Genomic DNA, 19878 nt, shown 5'->3' with positions numbered 1-19878 from the left:
CACCACCCTCCCCAGAGCAAAGTGCCTCAGTGTCTTCCTTCAAACAGCATCGCCTCTCCGGTACAAACGGCGTCCAATAGACCGCGGAATGTGCCAGCACATCGCCTCGTCACCAGCAAGTGAGAAGTTTCCTGGTAGCAACGGGTCATCTATCAGTGCAGTCGGTGTCAAAGTTGACAGAAATATCCTTCATGCCTGACGTTGACACTAAGACAAGTTTAGCGCGTGAGCATGTGGAAGGGGCCGTGGGCGGTAATGAAGTCTCATTTCAATCCTGTCTGCTAAGCTCATTTAACCCTGACTGGACTATGGAGACTGCCCTCCCCTCCCCCTGTGTGTGTATGTGTGTGTGAAAGGCTCGAATCTCTCCCTGCCCTTGTTCTGGCAGTGTTGCAGCGATCCCTCCTCTGTATGTGTGTGTCCACTCCTCCACTGGGATCGCTGCCTGGGCTTTGATTCTCCCGCCACTCACTCCTTACTTGCAAGAGTCGGGGTAACCAGAGAGAGAGAGTGAGATGTAACTGGGGCCACCCCCCGGGGAGAGACACCGGCCTCATGGGGTTGATGGAGTGTCCCCCCGCAACCTCCTCTCAGTCACGTTAACATGTGAACCAGAAACTTTCACAGGGAGACGGGCAGCGGATTATTTTGTCTAATGCAGCGTTCCCGAACAGGCGGAGGAATGGCTGTCAGACACGCTGTCAAGGACTCCAACTGTATCCCGTTCCTTCTCTCCCTCCCATGCAGTCTTTTCGATGCATTGCACGAGAGAAACTCAACAGAATGTCTAGCACCAGCCAGAAGGTGGTCAGATAATACAACACACCAAATCGACCTCTCTTTCTCCTCAATTCTTTCGCACCAGAACGGAAGCTGTTGGTCCTGTCCTCACCCCGCCCAACACCCTGCTCTTAACCCTGTTTGAATTTCATACATCGTTCTTCATTGCAAGTTAGCACTGCGTCTTAAAGCGACAGTGTCTGCTTAAAGCTAGAAATTAACTTAATTGTCAATTACCAATTTGTGCCGTCAGCAGATACATGTGGAGGGATGTGCGAGAGGGAGAGAATCCTTGACAAGAAAATATCAGGTCATAATGACTCCACTGGCCATTTCTCCCCGGAGCCTTGCTGTGGTCTCCCCGGGGAAAAAAAAATGTTCACTCAGTTGATAATGAATCCAAAGTAGCTGTAACTAGTGGCAGAATTGTAATTTAATAAACCATGCATCTTAAAAGCTGTTGAAGCGGCAAGCTGCATTTCTGCTTCTACTAGATCATTGAACTTTTTCGTTGGTTTTAACAACGGTGTGGACCAGTATGGGGTACTCTCTGCGCTCTTTTCTGCTGAACAGCTATTCGCCAGTGATTATTCCATACCCGTAAATGATTCAGAAACATTGCCTCGCTATTAACTAAGGCTGCTTAGACAGACAGCAATTCAACCCAAGCTCCAGATACATTACATTATATCAATACATTTGCGTGTGCAGGAACCGCAGGCAGCCTTAAAGTTGTCCAGTTATATTTGCAGTTCACACGTACATCCTGTAATAGGTTCCTTGGAACGAGATATCTATGTTTCCATTAAGATATGGTATTTGCACACGACCAGATTCGCCAGGGAAATGCGGGAGAATTGACTTTTAGTTGTTTTTCAATACGTTGCACTTACACTCAATAGTTTGATGTTCGCTTGGAACGTCAAATGTTACTTATAAAATCAATTATTTAAGATTAATCTGAGTTGCTATCTATTCATCATCGCTAATTGTATTTCTCATTGATTTGTGTAAAAGTATAGGAAACAAAGTAACCCTGTGTTACATTTAACAGCGTTGATAGTCGACGACGAGTCATTGATTAAAATGTAGATATATAGTATGTAAAACTGCTATTTTAAAAGCAGCTGTCTTACGAATCATTGCGAATCAAGGAGGGAAAAAGCTTTAGATTTCCCCGCGCGAGCAGACTCTTGAGTTTTTTGTGACTTCAATACCTTTACTCTAGAGAGAAAGTTGGTTTCTTTTTTTAAATAGCCAATATGTCACAGTTTAGCAATAAATCGTCGTTTAAAGCATTCCAGTTATCGAGTGTTTTTTTTAATAAGTACAGTCGTAAATCTGAAGTTGGTGACCAGTGGACATTATCCGAATTAATACAAAAGCTTCACACAAAGGTCTGTGTGTTGTGCAGATGTGGAAACTCGTTTAAAAAGTGCTTTCCTAACCCCGCGCTCTTCAAACCAATCGCAACAATCAAGTTTTGGCAATGAATGATTAATCTCAGATGAGCTGTATTTAAAAGGGTCATCATTGAACCAGGACAGTAATTTTAAAAATGTGCAAATCATTGTTGTAACTATGTTCGGACCAGGGTGTACAATTCTCGTCGCAACCGCTAAAAAGACATTGCAGTTTTTGAAAGGATTCAGAAGAGAGTGATCAAAATGACTGAAGCAAAGGAACAATTATGTAAATTGAACTTTCCCCGGCTTAGAAATGACATTAAACCTGTTTTTGGAATTCTGATGGCGGCCACTACAGGTTGTTTCCGAGTGTTAGGAACTGGAGAGGGGATAAATTCAACACTGGGGAATCATTATTTCAGCAGCTTATTGGGAAATCTACAGAACCTGCTCCCTAGAGAGATGGTGGGAGCAGATCATACTGATTCATTCAATGTAAACTAAACATATACTTCTTCCAAAATAATATTTTGTGGTAGATTGAGTAATTTAGGATATGGCATATGACAAATATAACATACTTGCAAGAGATGGTTTACTTTGAATCTATAATTCCCAAAGGACTTCCTGAACTGAGGACTTCATGTCAGAATCTGATGCAGATTAATTGATATTGATTAACAACAATTAGTAGCCAATAACACTATCATTACTGTGTTATGTGACTACCAGGTTGGTAAGAAAAATTGAAGGTGAAGTGGGCCATGGTTTTTGGCATGGGCTTCATGAGTTCTCCATAAGGCCAAGTTAAGATTCAACAACCCATTATCGTGAAAGTAACTGTTTCTTATCTGTGACAACCCCCAAATTAACCAGTTAATGGTTGGGTTTAGAGCCTCCAGATCAGAAGTAATGACAGGATGCCATTATAGGTAAATGAGAGAGAGGGAGACCCAAGATGGAATAGAATTCTCAACCTAGCCTTCATTGTTGGGAGGGAGGGAAGATGCCCAGAGTGGACTGTAGCATACAAGTAGGCAAGGACTTTAAACTGGCTTGGGGTTCTTATTTGTTCAGTTACCAAACACCCATGACCTTGCCCAATATGCCACCAGGAGGCCACTTCCAGAGAGCAACACAATTCTGTCACACATCTGGGAATCAGAACAAATGAGCTTAACTCATTAAATGGTGCTTGCTCCCTGCTAATGGCACCCTTCTCCATGCTGTGCTATTCTGCTCAACTTTCAGTATAGTTATTCAACAATATCAGAATAACTAGTTCCGTATTCCTAATGGAATAAATTGCTGGATAACTATCATTTTTCTGTGACATGTAATCATTTTTAACATTCACGGGGATGTTTCAAAACTTTCTACTGATTACAGGAACAATGAATCTGAATGTAAAATCTTCATGGCTTCAAAGAATTTTGCTGCAGACAATGCTTTGTGAAGATCTATCCATGAACGCAATGCTTAAGCTGTAGTGTGAATTGGAATTGAAATAGATTCACCAAATGCAGTTCATTAGAAGGGACTTATCAATGCTAGTGAGTCAGAACCCAATAGAATGTATTCATGGGCTCTTATATTACAGTAGTATGGCCCCTAACTCTGAAGCTGGAGGCCTGGGTTTAAGTTTCACCAGTTCCAGAGGTGTTTAATAACATCTCATAAAATATCTAGAATATAATTCAGTTATGAAAGCTGGTTTATAATGCAGCGGTTTGCTCTCATTATTATACATTATGGTAAATTGTAAATATACACGGCAATGCATCCTACAAGAAGTGAACTGGAGAAATGAAGCATAACTTTTTTAAACAGCATACGTGTTTGTAAGTTATTCATATAAAGCTTTGGGGCATTTGGAACCATGAGGTGAAAGGGGTGTCGTTGCAAGTAAATTGGCAAAACTGCCATGAAGGAAGCTATTAAACATGATTCAATAACAACATGGGAAAATGTACTGGCACAAAACTACTTTATTTCTTGTTTTATCGCTAGACCACAGTTGTAGCCCCGAGCCACTGTGGAACACATTGTTGAGATCAGTCAGTGTAATGAATTTCTGTATAATTATAATCTGTCAGCTAAAAGTAGTTGATGCAAGTAAATAACGCAGAGTGGACGGAAGATGAAATTGAAAACGTAACATTGAAAATACAGATATTACAGCTGAATGAGGCTAAATCTCACATACTAATGGATGAGTACAAGTTTTTAATATTAGAGAATTTGATCATTTTTCTATTGTGAAATCTCAAGGCGAAACATTTTCAATGTTTGACTAATCTGTGGAGTGCTGTAACAAGTCCCTTCAGAAGTTGGTCCAGTTAGCGTGTAATGCCATGCACTTTATATAAATTGATTTATTTTTTGCTTGTGTTTATTTCTTTCAAAGGTCTTGGATTCATGCTATACGGTTTTTGCTGTTCATCAAAATTATTGGACACACCACAGCACACAAATGAAAAAAGCACGCATATAATCAATTTTTAATTGCAACGCGTTCCAAATATTTTCACAAGATAATATTGGTCAAAGATCGATGGAATACAAATAGTGCTTTCCCTTTAATTAAATTGAGGTGGTTACTATATGACAGAAAGTTTTGCAAAAATATGTATGTGCATGTACTTTTCATGTTGGACCACTGTCAACTGGTTTAGGTAGTTTTCTAAAATTAATATCAATTTGTTGTTGTTGTGTGACCATCTTTGTATGAAAATTAATATAAGCACTACAATTTAATTAATGCTGCTTCAATCTGTCACTCTATTTATTATTCGTCTCAAAATGCAATTGGCCATCATCTTGAAAATCTCCAGGGCAGAGATTGAGTATGAAATTAATGGTCTGTTTCAGCCCTAAGGCTATTTTTTTCAATCAGGAAGGCTTGGAAAAGCATTGTTATTAGCTTTGAGAGTCCATCCAATGACAAAAGATAAACATCTTGGCAAATTCTTCAGCACTGTGGGTATCAGTAGGAAAAGGTGATATTACTTTAATTCTGCACTACTAGGTACAAGGCTGGCTGTTGTGAAATGACTCTGACAGTTTTCGGGCAACAGAAGTGAAGGAGTTACTAATTCCAGTTAAAATGTAATTACAGCATCTCAGGTGCTGAGATTCCTTTATCACAAGATTCACCAGAATATCAGATATATATGAAGCAACACAAAGAAGTATCAACTGATTATGATATCTATAAGTGAGGCTAGCTAAACACTTATGAATGTAATGACCATGAATGGTTAAGATTGGCCTCACCACAGGAAAGATGAAACAATCCACTGATGACTTTGATTTGTTGCATTTTTGAACTGAATTTAATTTTAAAATTATTTTTATAACTTTCTTACAGGATGCGAGTACTGCTGGTGCTATGGATCAGGCCAAACCCCCTCAAAACATATCATGGAGATAGCTTTGACCCAGCTTTTGTCTTATTTAAAGGCAAATGTAAGGTTTTGTCTTCCAGATGTGATTTGATTGCTAAAACTACTAGGCTTTAAGCAAAACACGCTTGATTCTTACACCATAGTTAAAACACAAACAAAAAAAACTGACATAATTTTAACTCTATCAAAATACTTAACAAAGTATTATATTATTTGACTACTACTTATCAACTGTTCCAATATAGCAGCATCTCATAAACATACCCTTGGCAAAAGCAAATTCAGCAAAACAGATTTAGCTCACTTGCTATCTTCCCCAGTCCAGGAGAAGAAATACCCAAAGAATGAGTCTAGCAGCAGAGAGAGAACTGTAGGAACAGCTTCAGCTCCAAAAACCCCAACATCAACAACTGAAAGCAAAGCTAAAACCCTGGGTCTGTGTGAGTGTGACTCTATTCACTCATGCTTCTTTTGTCTAATTTTAGAAAAAAGCTATTTACCCTGCTTTCTATGGAGCAGACACCTCAGCACTAGATCTCCAACACCTCTCTTCAAGAGAAACAAGACAGCCAAATCCCTCTTAAAGACACATATTGTCACTCTGACTGGGCCAGAAATTATTGTCCATCCTTAAATGTCCAGGAGACAACAATGGTGAGCTGTCTTCTTGAAATGCTGCAGTCCTTAGGAGGTGGCTAACACCCAAGGCTGTTGTCAGGAAGGGAGCTTCAGGATTTTGATCCAGTGATTATGAAGGAACAGTGATATAGATCCAAATCAGGATGGGATGTGGCTTGGAGAGGAATTTACGGTTGGTGGTGTCTGAGTCTAACTAATGGAGGAAAATACATTGAAGCAGTTGAAAATGGCTGGGCCTAGAACACTACCCTGAGGAACTGCATTAGGACTCTTGTGTAATGATAATGTCCCTACCTCAGAGCCAGGAGGTCTGGCTTCAAGTTCCACGTGCGTCCAAATTGTGAGTCATAACTTCTCTGAACAGGTCGATTAGAAAATATCTACCTTGATAAACTTGGGGTCTCTTGTAGTACAGTAGTACAGTAGTACCTACCTCTGAGCTAAGAGGCTGGGGTTCAAGTTCCACTTACTGCAGAGGTGTGTAATAACATCCCTGAACAGATTGATTAAAAATACCTCCCATGAGGAAGGACTGTCTTAGGCTGAGATGATTGACCTCTAGCAAACACAATAACATTTGAACTTTCCTCTGTTTCCAGTTGACTCCAATTTTGCTGGAGTTCCTTGATGCCATAAAAAAGTCAAATGCTGCCTCAATGCTAAAAGGGCAGTCACTCTCTTGACGTCTCTTCAGTTCACCTCTTTTGTCTGAATGTGAACTTAGTCTATCATGTAGTCCAAATTCAAGTGGCCCCGGCAGAATCTAAACTGGGCATCCATGAGCAGGTTATTTCCTATCCGTATTAATGACTTCTCCCATCACTTTGCTAATGTTCAAGAATAGACTGATAAGGTTGTAATTTGTCAGGTTGGATTCATCTTGCTTTCTATGCACAAGACATACCGGGCATTTTTCCATATTGTCAGACATGTTTCTGTGTTGTTGGGGCACTGGAACAACTTGGCTAGGGGCACAGCTAGTCCTGGTGTACAAATCTTCTGTACAATTGCCATAATATTGTTGTGGTAAAAATCCTTTGCGTATCCACTGTATTCAACCATTTCTTGATATCGCATGCAATGAATTACATTGGTTGAAGATTGGCATCTGTGATGCTAGTATTTCAGAAGAAGGCCATGATAGATTACAACCTTTGTACTTTTGTTGAGTGTGGATAAAAACACTCCAATCTTGTCTATTACACTGATGTATTGAGTTTCCCCATCGTTGAGGATGGGGCTATTTGTGAAGTGTTCTCTTCTTGCTTAGTTAATTGTCCAACACCATTCATGATTGGATGTGACCTGACTGTAGACCTTAGATCTGATGCATTGGCTGTGGGATTGCTTAACCAATAATATTCATGAATTCACAAACAATGGCAGGTTGTTACTTGAGTAGTCTGTAGGATAGATCACCGAGCTTTGGCACAAGTGACCAGATATCTCTAAGGAGCGGATTGCTTGATTGATAGGGCTGGGTTTACTGTTGTGATTTCCGGTGCCTAGACTGATGCCAGATTGTCCCTCTGGTTTTATTTCAATCATTAGACTTTGTAGCCATTTGATACAACTGTGAAGTTTGTTAGGCAATTTCAGCCACATTACTGTCAATACGGAGTCACAGGTGAGAATGGCTGATCTCTTTCCCTCAAGGACATTAGGGATCCAGATGGGTTTTTATGATGATTGATAATGGTTATATCATCACCATTAGGCTAGTTTTTAATTCCGAATTTTTAAAATTGAATTCAAATATCTGCCATGATATCACCATCTGCCATGGTGAGATTCAACAACGATGACCCCAGAATGTTAACCTGAAGATCTAGATTACTAATCCAGTGACATTTACTATGCCACCACTTCCCTCAATTCATATTTTATTTTTGAAATTAATTTGATGATATGAAGAATCTTTCTATTCTTTACTGTCCAAATACCTCGTGAATTTACATACAGGCTAAAATTAAACAGCTCAAGACGCAATCAATGTGAAGCTGAACTAAATTAAGTTTTCCCAACAGAAAATATTCTATTTAACATCTTGGTATTTCTGAAAAAAGACACATTCTGTTGAAGATTTTTGTCTTACATTTATCTGGACATTCACAAGAATATCAATGTAATGGGGATGCAAAATTTTGCAATGCATGAGGAGAGAGTGGTGATCAGTTGGTACGGGGGTTCTGACTGAGAGAGTCCACCAGTTAAATAATAACTGACAATTATAAATTGTGTGTAACTATAAGACAAACTATATGCAAATATAAAACTAAATTTAAAACCAGGCATGTTGACTCTGATGGAACAAGGCATTGGCCTGAGGAATGAATCAGAGAATGTCTGTTGCCTATTTTGTTCTGTTGAAACAGGCATGATGTCTGCCCATGTCTGATTAGTCTACAAACAGGGCCTGTGTCATAAGAGACAACAAGGTGCAGAGCTGGATGAACACAGCAGGCCAAGCAGCATCATAGGAGCAGAAAGACTGACGTTTCGGGCCTAGACCCTTCATCAGAAATGGGGGAGGGGAAGGGGGTTCTGAAATAAATAGGGAGAGAGTGGGAGGCGGATAGAAGATGGATAGAGGAGAGGATAGGTGGAGAGGAAACAGACAGGTCGAAGAGGCGGGGATGGAGCCAGTATAGGTGAGTGTAGGTGGGGAGTTAGGGAGGGGATAGGTCAGTCCAGGGAGGACGGACAGGTCAGGGGGCGGGATGAGGTTAGTAGGTAGGAGATGGGGGTGCGGCTTGAGGTAGGAGGAGGGGAGAGGTGGGAGGAAGAACAGGTTAGGGAGGCGGGGACGAGCTGGACTGGTTTTGGGATGCGGTCGGGGGAGGGGAGATTTTGAAGCTTGTGAAATCCACATTGATACCATTGGGCTGCAGGGTTCCCAAGCGGAATATGAGTTGCTGTTCCTGCAACCTTCGGGTGGCATCGTTGTGGCACGGCAGGAGGCCCAGGATGGACATGTCGTCTGAGGAATGGGAGGGGGAGTTGAAATGGTTCGCGACTGGGAGGTGCAGTTGTTTATTGCGAACCGAGCGTAGGTGTTCTGCAAAGCGGTCCCCGAGCCTCCGCTTGGTTTCCCCGAAGTAGAGGAGGCCACAACGAGTACAGCGGATGCGGTATACCACATTGGCAGATGTGCAGGTGAACATCTGCTTGATGTGGAAAGTCTTCTTGGGGCCTGGGATGGGGGTGAGGGAGGAGGTATGGGGACAGGTGTAGCACTTCCTGCGGTTGCAGGGAAAAGTGCCGGGTGTGGTGGAGCTGGAGGGGAGTGTGGAGCGGACAAGGGAGTCACGGAGAGAGTTGTCCCTCCGGAAAGCAGATAAGGGTGGGGAGGGAAAGATGTCTTTGGTGGTGGGGTCGGATTGCAGATGGCGGAAGTGTCGGAGGATGATGCGTTGGATCCGGAGGTTGGTGGGGTGGTACGTGAGGACGAGGGGGATTCTTTTTTGGTTCTTATTGCGTGGACGGGGTGTGAGCGATGAGTTGCGGGAAATGTGGGAGACACGGTTGAGGGCGTTCTCGACCACTGATGGGGGGAAGTTACGGTCCTTGAAAAACGAGGACAACTGAGATGTACAGGAGTGGAATGCCTCATCCTGGGAGCAGATGCAGCGGAGGCGAAGGAATTGGGAATAGGGGATGGCATTTTTGCAGGAAGGTGGGTGGGAGGAGGAGTATTCTAGGTAGCTGTGGGAGTCGGTGGGCTTGAAATGAATATCGGTTTCTAGGTGGTTGCCCGAGATGGAGACAAGGAGGTCCAGGAAGGAGAGAGAGGTATTCGAGATGGTCCAGGTAAACTTAAGGTTGGGATGGAAGGTGTTGGTGAAGTGGATGAACTGTTTGAGCTCCTCGTGGGAGCACGAGGCGACGCCGATACAGTCATCAATGTAACGGAGGAAGAGGTGGGGTTTAGGGCCGGTGTAGGTATGGAAGAGGGATTGTTCCACGTAACCTACAAGGAGGCAGGCGTAGCTTGGGCCCATGCGGGTACCCATGGCCACCCCCTTTGTCTGTAGGAAGTGGGAGGAATTGAAAGAGAAGTTGTTGAGGGTGAGGACGAGTTTGGCTAAGCGGATGAGGGTGTCAGTGGAGGGGGACTGGTCGGGCCTGCGGGACAGGAAGAAGCGGAGGGCCTTTAGGCCATCTGTATGGGGAATGCAGGTGTAGAGGGACTGGACGTCCATGGTAAAGATGAGGTATTGGGGACCGGGGAATTGGAAGTTCTGGAGGAGGTGTGTGTCATAATATATGTAGCTTCCAGTACACACATGTGTGCCACATTGTGAGCCTGACTGACCATCGTAATTGGATTGTCAGCATAGTTCATAGCACACTCAGAATTATTTATCCAATGTTGTCCAATTGTAGAACCACATCAAGAGTTGGAAGCCACATTTTGAGTTTTGCAAGCATGGCCTGGTTAGGTATTGTTAGTACCTTACCTATATCGAACAGTTCAAGAGACACGCTGTTTAATGTGCCAGTGTTTTGAAGGCCTCCATACCTAGCATGACAATAGCACTGTATTACTGCCATGTACTGTATTTCTCCTTTGTGTGATCAGCAGAATGACCTTTCATCTGGATAGCAACGTTCTGTTGGTGACAAGCACTGCTCATGTTGCTACTGCACATAGCAATATGTAACAGCATATTCCCCTATTAAAAACGTTGATGCATAGAAAATAACACCAGGAGTAGGCCATTCAGCCCTTAAGGCCTGCTCTGCCATTCAATATGATTATGGCTTATCATCCAACTCAGTACCTTGTTCCTGTTTTCTCCCCATACCCTTTGATTCCTTTACTCTAAGAAATATATCTAACTGCTTGGAAACATTAAATGTTTTGTCCTCAACTGGTTTCTGTGGCTGAGAATTTGACAGGCTCACTACACTTCAGATGAAGAGCTTTCTCCCCATCTGAGACCTCAATAGACTACCCCATAATCTTAGAATGTGACCCCCGTCTCGGGATTACAGGGTTATCGACAACACCCTTCTTGCATTTACCCTGTTTAGATTTGTTAGAAGTTATTTAGGTTTCTGTCAGATACCTCCTCATTCTTCCAAACTCCAGTGTATGTAAATTTAACTGGTCCAGCTCTATTCATATGTCAGTCCTGTCATCCCAGGAATCAGTCTGGTAAACTTTTGTTGCACTCCCTCCATAGTCAGAATATCCTTTTTCACTTTAGGAAACTAAACTGCACAGAATACTCCAGGTGTGGTGTTACCAAGGCCCTGTATAATAATGGCACAAAGTGATCCCTGTTTCTGTACTCAATTCCTCTCACTATGAAGGCTAACATACCGTTTTCCTTCTTGACCACCTGTCCGTGGATGGAAGGTTGGCTTCTGTGATGGTCTGGGCTGTGCACATCACCTTCTGTAGTTTCTTACAGTCCTGGGCAGAGCAGTTGCCATACCAGGCCATTATCCACCCAGACAGCATGCTTTCAATGGTGCATCTGTAGAAGTTGGTGAGGGAGCTTATGGACATGTCAAATTTCCTGAGCCACCTGAGGAAGAAGAGGTGTTGTTGTGCCTTCTTCTTGTATGTTTACTTTCACTGACTGGTATAGAAGGACATTCAGCAATTATTTCACCTCACCCTTTCCCAATTTATTGCCATTCAGGTAATATCTGTTTTCCTGTTTTTGCCACCAAAGTGGACAAACACACATTTATCCACATTAGATTTCATCTGCCATGCATTTCCCAACACACAACTTATCCAGTTCACACTGAAGCATCTGTGTATCTTTCTCACAGTTTACCCAGTTTTGTGTTGTCTGCAAACTTGGAGACATTTCATTTAGTTGCCTCATCTAAATCTTACCATATATTCTGAATTGCTGGGGTCCAAGCACTGATCCTTGTGATATCCCTCTAGTCACTGGCTGGCACTTGGAAAATGACCTGGTTATTCCTGCTGTTTGTTTCCCATCTGCCAACTAGTTCTCTATACATGTCAGGACACTACTCCAATTCCTTGTTGTTTAATTTTACATGCTAATCTCTTACATGTGACCATATCAAAAGCCTTCTGAAAGTCCACGTAAACCATATTTACTGGCTTCCCATTATCGACTCTACCAGTTACATTGTTAAAATTCCAGCAGATTTGTCAAGCATGATTTTCCTCATGTAAATTGTTGCTCAAATTTTTGAGATACGCTAAGTCTTCCTAGATAATCTGAGGAGGACTGAGCATTTTCCAGAACTGAAATTGATGGTGTAGGCCTGTTCATGAGTTTGTGTGATATATTGTGAGAAATAATCTGATTCAAGTAGCTCTTGTCTTGCAAGAATTACTTTAATGCACCTTATTTCAGCACTGAGTTTGCACGATGAGCAAATGGCTTGGGCCCTACTTATCAGGTTGCCAATAAATCAATTTTTCAGCATGTGGAATTGTAAGGATCCCACTGAATACATATTGACCAATGAAGATGGCTTACATTAAAAGGTGGAAAAAACCCCGTGGCATATTTACCAGTTTACGCTGTCAGGAAAGAGATATACTTGAATTTACAGCTAAATGTAAGAATTTCCTTGCACATTTTAATGGGCTGCATTCTGCACTCATTCATATTTGAAATAGAACACTCAAATCTGCATCCCCTTTACATTAGTATTTTTGCAAATGTGCTATGACTTTAAGAGATGTATTTGTCCTGGTATTTTTTTGTGAAGAAAGTTGAGACAGTGGTGTTGAGCAGCATGCTCAAAGTCAATAAAGCAAACAGCTTGTGAAGCCTTGGGTTCTTTTTTTAAGGTTGGAACAATAGACGCAGCCTGAATTGGTGGAGTCAAGCTCCCACAGAACCAGGATATATAGTTTTATCTTTCAGCAGTTGCTGGGGTCTTGAAACTGGATGTGGAAGGTTTTATTCCTCTCTCATGTTATGGCTAAAAGATGGGGTTCTCTTCCTGCTACTAGAATTGAATGAGAGATAATATATTTTGCTGAATTTGCTTTTGCCAAGAGTGTGTTTATTAGATGTTACTATATTGGAACAGTTAATTAGTAGTGTGTATATAAAATTTTGTTAAGCATTTCGATAGAGTTATTATGGTGAAGCCAATTCTTTTATTTTTATTTTGTCTGTATTTTAACTGTAGTGTAAAACTTAAGTGTGTCTTACTTAAAATTGAGTAGCATTATCAATCAAATTGCATTTGGAACGCAACACCTTACATGGACCTTTGAAATAAGAAAAAGTTAGGGTCTAGTCTGTCTTCTTCATATATTTTGAGAGGGTTTGGGTGGTCCATAACAAATGCAAGACAAAAATATTTACAAAATGTGCTTTTTTTCAGTAGTAATCAAGTTCTGTACTTCAAACAACTATATATACTGGATTTCTTGACTTATTCCTTCATGCATGCAGGAATAATGTGATCAGCACAAGATGTAATCAAAGCTTTAGAGTCAATGTCATGAAAGTACTTGAAACAAATGTCACAATAGAGTATTGAGCATAATTCTAGCTAAATATCAGTTTCTCAACTCTGATGCTTGAGCAATAACATTGAAAAGTATGGAATGAATTATAAAATCTGTAGAATGTGCATTTTGTCTAAAATGGATGCAAGTAATGGTGCTTTAAAATTCTAACAAATACTTTGTCAGCATCTAACCACTCTGCAAGAGGCAGGTGATGAGTTGACATTTCCATTACTTTGAAAAAAAGCTTGAAGATGTTTCCTGTGCCAAGTTTTCCACTACACTGCTAAAGATGCTTGTATCAATCTTTGCACAGTCAAAAGGCAACTTGACTTGTCTGATCTTTCTGCAGAATTACTTCATAGTTCATTTCAGATTAAGTATTAAATCTTGGGCATAAATGCTATTGTGTATCAGTGAAATGGGAATATTCCAAACTCAAATGAAACAAAAAACACTTATTGTCTAATGTTAAACTGAAATTTTAATGTGGAATTGTCACTTTTAAATGCTTTTTTAAGATAAACTTCTTGGTACATTGCACATAATATCCAAGACAAGATGACAAATTCGTGTCCTAGTTGCACTTTGACAAAAAAGTATGTTAAAAAATTAATGCTCCTACAAAACTGCATATGTTGCAGCATACACATTTCTAGTAGCCAAGTTCACAGTTCTGCTGTTTTTACAACAGACTGTTCTTTACTGTTCCAGGAATTGTGAATTCCCATAAATTCCTCCAAAAGATAAGTCGTGTCTCTATCCATAACTTAGAACAGTTAGAAAGTATTTTTGCCAGTTACGGCTCAGTGAAAACTACTCTTGCCTCTAAGTCAGAAAGTGGTACGTTAAGGACCAACTCCAGCATATTTACAATAACAGTAAGGCTGAGTTACTGGTGCAGTGCAGGTCAGATGTTAATCCCAAGGCCTGTCTGCCCTGTGAGTTTGATGTAAAAGATGTCATGACACTATTAGAAAGATGAGGAAAAGAACTTGCTGCCCTGATGAATGTTTAACCCTCAATCAACATCACAAAAAAGGATGATCTGATTACTTCTCACTTTTCTGTTTGTGAGTGCTTACAAATTGTCTGCAGTGTTGTCTTTAACACAAAAGTAGTGGCAATTCAAAAGTACTTCAGTGGCTGAACCTCACTTTGAGATATTTGGTTATGACATTTTTTTTATTCCTTTGAGATCCGAGTGTTGCTGGCTAGACCAGCATTTATTGCCCATCTCTAATTACCCAGAGGGCAGTTAAGAGTCACATTACTGAAGGTCTAGAATCACATGTAGGTCAGAACAGGTAAGGATGGCATTTTCCTTCCCTAAAGGATATTAGTGAATCAGATGGGCTTTTCTCTGACAATTGACAACGGTTTCATGGTCGTCATTAGACCCTTAATTCCAGATTCTTTATTGAATTCAAATTCCACCACCTGCCATGGTTGGATTGAACTCAGAACATTCCCTGGGTCTCTGGATTAATAGTCTAGTGATAATATCACTGGGCCATCACCTCCCCTAAATCCGTTATATAAATACAAATCTTCTTCACCAATTGCAATCAACACAGGAAAGAGTATCTAAATCCTTAAAGTTTTGGCAAAGATCTGTAGCTCGGGTTGTGGGTGAGGTTGTTGACTTGCTCACCGAGCTGTCTTGTTCTCGTTCAGACGTATCGTTATTATGCTAGGTGACATCATTAGTGGAACCTCCAATGAAGCGATGTTATTCTACTCCACTTGGAATTTATACTGTCTAGTCTATTATGGTGCGTGGTGGCATTTCCGGTTTTGATCTGTACATTAAAAGACAACAGACTCACAGTCGAAACACAACAAGTCATCCAACAAACTATAATCCCCACACTACACAGAAGGAACAAAGGGGATAGCCTGAATAAATCAGAGAGAAAAGCATTAGTTAAACTCAAGAAAGACAAGAACACCATTATCCTAGTAGCAGACAAAGGGTGCATGACCGTCATTATGAACAAATCAGACTACATTAAAAAAGCCCAGGCAATGCTTGCAGATGCAACCACCTACCAACAGGTGGTGATAGACCCAACACTGCAGCAAGGTAATAGGATCACCCAGACACTGAAGACACTAATGAATGCAGGGCAGATAACCAAGACGGACTACATGAGAATGAAACTAGAAGGCATGAACACCCCCCACTTCTATGGACTTCCTAAAGCACAGAAACCAGACATCCCCCTCAGACCCATTGTTTCCCTACCAAGTAATGCAATCAACAAACGTATAGAACTGGACCCCATACAAACTGCATACAGATCAAAACTAAGAATGACAGTAGTCACCGTAACCGTCAGGACAATATAAATTCCGAGCGGAGTAGGATAACATCGCTTCAGTGAAGACTGCACTGATGATATCACCTAGCATGGAGACAAAATGTCTGAATGAGAACAAGCCAGCTCAGCGAGCAAGTCACAACCTCAGTATCTAAATACAGTCAGGGTAGTGGATTTATTTAAAAAAAAAAGATGTGAAGGTAATACAATAGGGATTGTAGTTGAGAAGAGTAGTTTTATGTAGTGCAAGAGCTTTTTTAATCCAAATGTTTTAGATTTCTGGAAAAGCATTCCATCCAATATGATTTATTTTTTGAAAATTTCAATATGTCATTAAGGCTGGGAAAATATGTGTAAAGGAAATTTTTAGTTAATCAAGACCAGTGCTATAGTAGAAAGGAGCTGTCCTGGTGGGATAGGCTTTGTTTGAACTGAGTTGGGACCAGTGTCCCAGCAAATCAAATAACTAGGGCTGCGGAAGGTGGTTTTAAACTAAATAAAGTAGGTTGAAGGTTCTGTAGAGGGGACACTTGGGCTCATAAAACAAGCAGATTTGGCAATATTGCAGGCCAATATTGGAAGGGACAGACTGTACAAGCAATTTTTAAAAAAAAATGTACATAGAGCCGAAGGGGGAAGAAGATGTCAAAAAAAAGTCAAAGTTAATGCAGTAATATTGGCATTACAGGCAGTCCAAAGAAGGTTTGCCAGGTTGACCCTGGGCATGGAGGGATTTTCTTCTGAGAAGGTGAATAGTTTGGGGCGATACTCATTGCTGTTTAGAAGAATGAGATGTGATCTTATTGAAGTGTGATCCTTCTTAGTGGCTAGATGTAAGTGTTTTTATTTCCCTTTTGTGAGAGTCTGTGGGCATAACCTCAGAGTAAAAGTTTACCCATTATAAGACAGATGAGAAGGAATTTCTTCTCTCAGAGGACAGTGAATCTGTGGATTTTTTCTTAAACCACTGAGAGGTGTAGAAACTGGGTAATTAATTATATTCAAGGCTGAGATAGAAGGATCTTTAATCAGTAAGAGAATCAAAGTTCATGGATGAAAAGCAAGAAAGTGGAGTTGAGGATTATCAGATCCCTTATGGTCTCATTGAATGAAAAAGCAGACTCGATGGGCTGAATGGTCTGTTTTTCTCCTACTGTTTAAAGTTGTTCAATCACAATTCCAATGAAGAAACCTAAGTTTTCCTATGCAGATGTGTGTCTTTATTCAGGCTGAGCTTTTCCAGTTCTTAAAACCCTTAATTAATCCTGAATATGTTTCTAATCCCAGTCCCCTGTGTCAGCCACAACAACGAATTGTGAAGAAATATTTAGTTTTAAGTAGCACTTTGTTTAAAATAAATACAACATTTACAAGCTCTTTGCCTCCAATATGTTAATTCCCTTTATGTGTTCTTCAGAAATAAATGTAACAGCATGGACCTTTGAAGAGTTATTGGCTTATCCATATCCTTTATCCAGTCATTCTGACCATGGAGAACTGTCAACCCCATGTGTTAACACCTACCTGATTACAGTATATGCATGCATGTTAAAAATAACTAAATCTAATCAACCTGTTAAGAAGTGTTACAAAATACCACTTGAGTCGGCAGGACTTGAACCTGGGCTAATGTCCCTACCTGAACCAGGAGGCCCAGTTTCAAGTCCCATCTGCTCCACTGGAACAACATCTCTGATCAGGATGATTAGAAAAATACATTTTTACACATGCATGTATTCTAATTCCAACAATTAATAGCCAAACACCCGCTACTTCTGGTCAAGTATGTAGTTTGGAGAAAAGATATTCTACTGTTTTTGAAGTATTTACAATAGCTATAAATTGCTGTCTGATCATCTTTCACCTTCGCCTTGTTTCTGTAATATTAAAACCAAGCACTTTATGAAACTTTACAGCATAAGTAATTTTATAACTCATGTTACTCTTGCCGCTGGTATTGTACCTTTCGAAAGTTCTCCCAACGGAAAACTGTTATATCCTAATAATGAGACACAGCTGGAACATTTTCAGATTATTGATTAACTGAGGTGAAATTATTTACGATCCCTGCTGAATGAGTTGAAGGTGTGTAGCTTTGTCACCATCTTGACATCTATGTGCCAAGCACTGGAACTGACCAAAAATAACTTCTTTGTGCTTCTTTCCACTCAAATATTTGAGCCAGTAATGAAATAACTATATGAAATTCTGTAGGAATTTCAACTGGTTTCTGAATGATCATGGTGGCTGGACATGTTCCTTTGGAATTTCCCTTCAGTTGTTACGAACGTTTGATGTTGACAAGTGACGACTAAAGAGTAAAAACGAAATTCCACAGGATGGTGCAAGCAAGGTAATGGCCAGTATTGCATCATTCACCCATAGTCCATTCTGCTAATCTTTTCTTCCAGAACGGATGCGTAGAAATTGGAAGATCTGTTTCTGGCTATTCTGGGCCCCTGTTGACTGAATTTTCTCCTCTGTTTCCATGAGACATTTGGCTTTCACACAAGCAATGTTCATGCGGTATCTAATTAACATTGTTCCTCCTTCCTTTTTATCCTCTAAATAAGATAAGTAGTGCAGGTAATCCCTGAAGATATACATTCCCAAGAAACAATCCCAGAGCATAAACTAGCAACAAACCTTTGGTTAAAATGACCAAAATCAACACGAAATAAATAATAAAAATTAAACCCAGTGACATAAAGGTCTTACAGAGCTCCTTGTGAATGCAATACAGCTGTCAGCAATTACTTAGATAGATTGAATACCTCTTACATACCCGAATTCTTAGCAATCGAAGGATCATCAAAATCAACATTCATGGGGTCACCATGGACCAGAAACTAAACTAGGCTTGCCAAATAAATACTATTGCTACGAGTTCAGATCAGAGGCTGGGAACCCTGCAGCAGGTAACTCACCGCTTGCTTCCCACGTCTTACAATCATTTATAAGGCAGAAGTCAGGAATGTGATGGAATACTCCACACTTGCCTGGATGACAGCAGCTCCAACAACACTCAAGACGCTTGACACCATCCATAGTGAAGCAACCTGCTTGATTGGCACCGCATCCAACACCTTCAACATTTACTCCCCTCACTACTGATGTACAGTGGCAGCAATGTCATACAAGATGCACTGCAAAAATTCATTGAAGTTCCTTCGACTGCACTTTCCAAACCTTTGACCATATAGGAAAACAAGGGCAGCAGATGCATGGGGACATAACCACCCAAAAGTTTCCTCCAAGCCACTAACCACCTGACTTGGGACAAGATTGTCATTTTTTCACTGTCATTGAGGCAAAATTCTGGAACTCCTTTTCTGACAGTACTGTAGACGTCCCAACACCCTAAGAAGGTTTCCATCTTAAAAAGACAGCTCACACCATCTTCTCCAGACCAATTAGGAATGATCGATAAATGCTGGCCTAGTCAGTTACACTCACATACCATGAATGAATTTTTAAAAAATCATAGTTGGAAATATTGGGAAATTTGAAGCCTTTCGTTAGGCCAGGATTAAGTTTCATTTTTAAAATACTACCAATATTTGAATGGGCACTTACAGAGTAATAGAATCAGACTCTTGGGTCAAACTGTTCCATGTTGACCAGGTTTCCCAAGCTAAACTAGTCCTGTTTGCCTGCATTTGGCCGGTATCTCTCTAAATCTTTCATATCCATGTACCTGTCCAAATGTCTTTTAAACGTTGTAACTGTACCTGCATCTGCCACTTCCTCTGGCAGCTCATTCCATACATGCACCACCCTCGGTGTAAAAATGCTGTCCCTCAGGTCCCTCTTAAATCTTTCTCCTCTCACCCCAAACCTGTGCTCTCTAGTTC

At 40.7% G+C, this 19878-nt stretch overlaps 1 protein-coding gene across 1 annotated transcript in view; it reads right to left on the bottom strand.

Annotated features, from left to right (window-relative positions):
* LOC125485143 (chemokine-like protein TAFA-1) overlaps window positions 1-1259 on the bottom strand; it is a 444634-nt gene extending 443375 nt beyond the window's left edge. Inside the window, 1 exon segment of the mRNA XM_048606578.1 lies at window positions 1164-1259. Within this exon segment, the coding sequence (XP_048462535.1) occupies window positions 1164-1259 (96 nt within the window).
* Window positions 1260-19878: the final 18619 nt, after the last annotated feature.

Source organism: Rhincodon typus, chromosome 16, assembly GCF_021869965.1.
Source record: "Rhincodon typus isolate 14 chromosome 16, sRhiTyp1.1, whole genome shotgun sequence".
Lineage (NCBI taxonomy): Eukaryota > Metazoa > Chordata > Chondrichthyes > Orectolobiformes > Rhincodontidae > Rhincodon > Rhincodon typus.
Note: the sequence above shows the minus strand (reverse complement) of the source record. Positions and strands in the feature narration are given on the sequence as shown.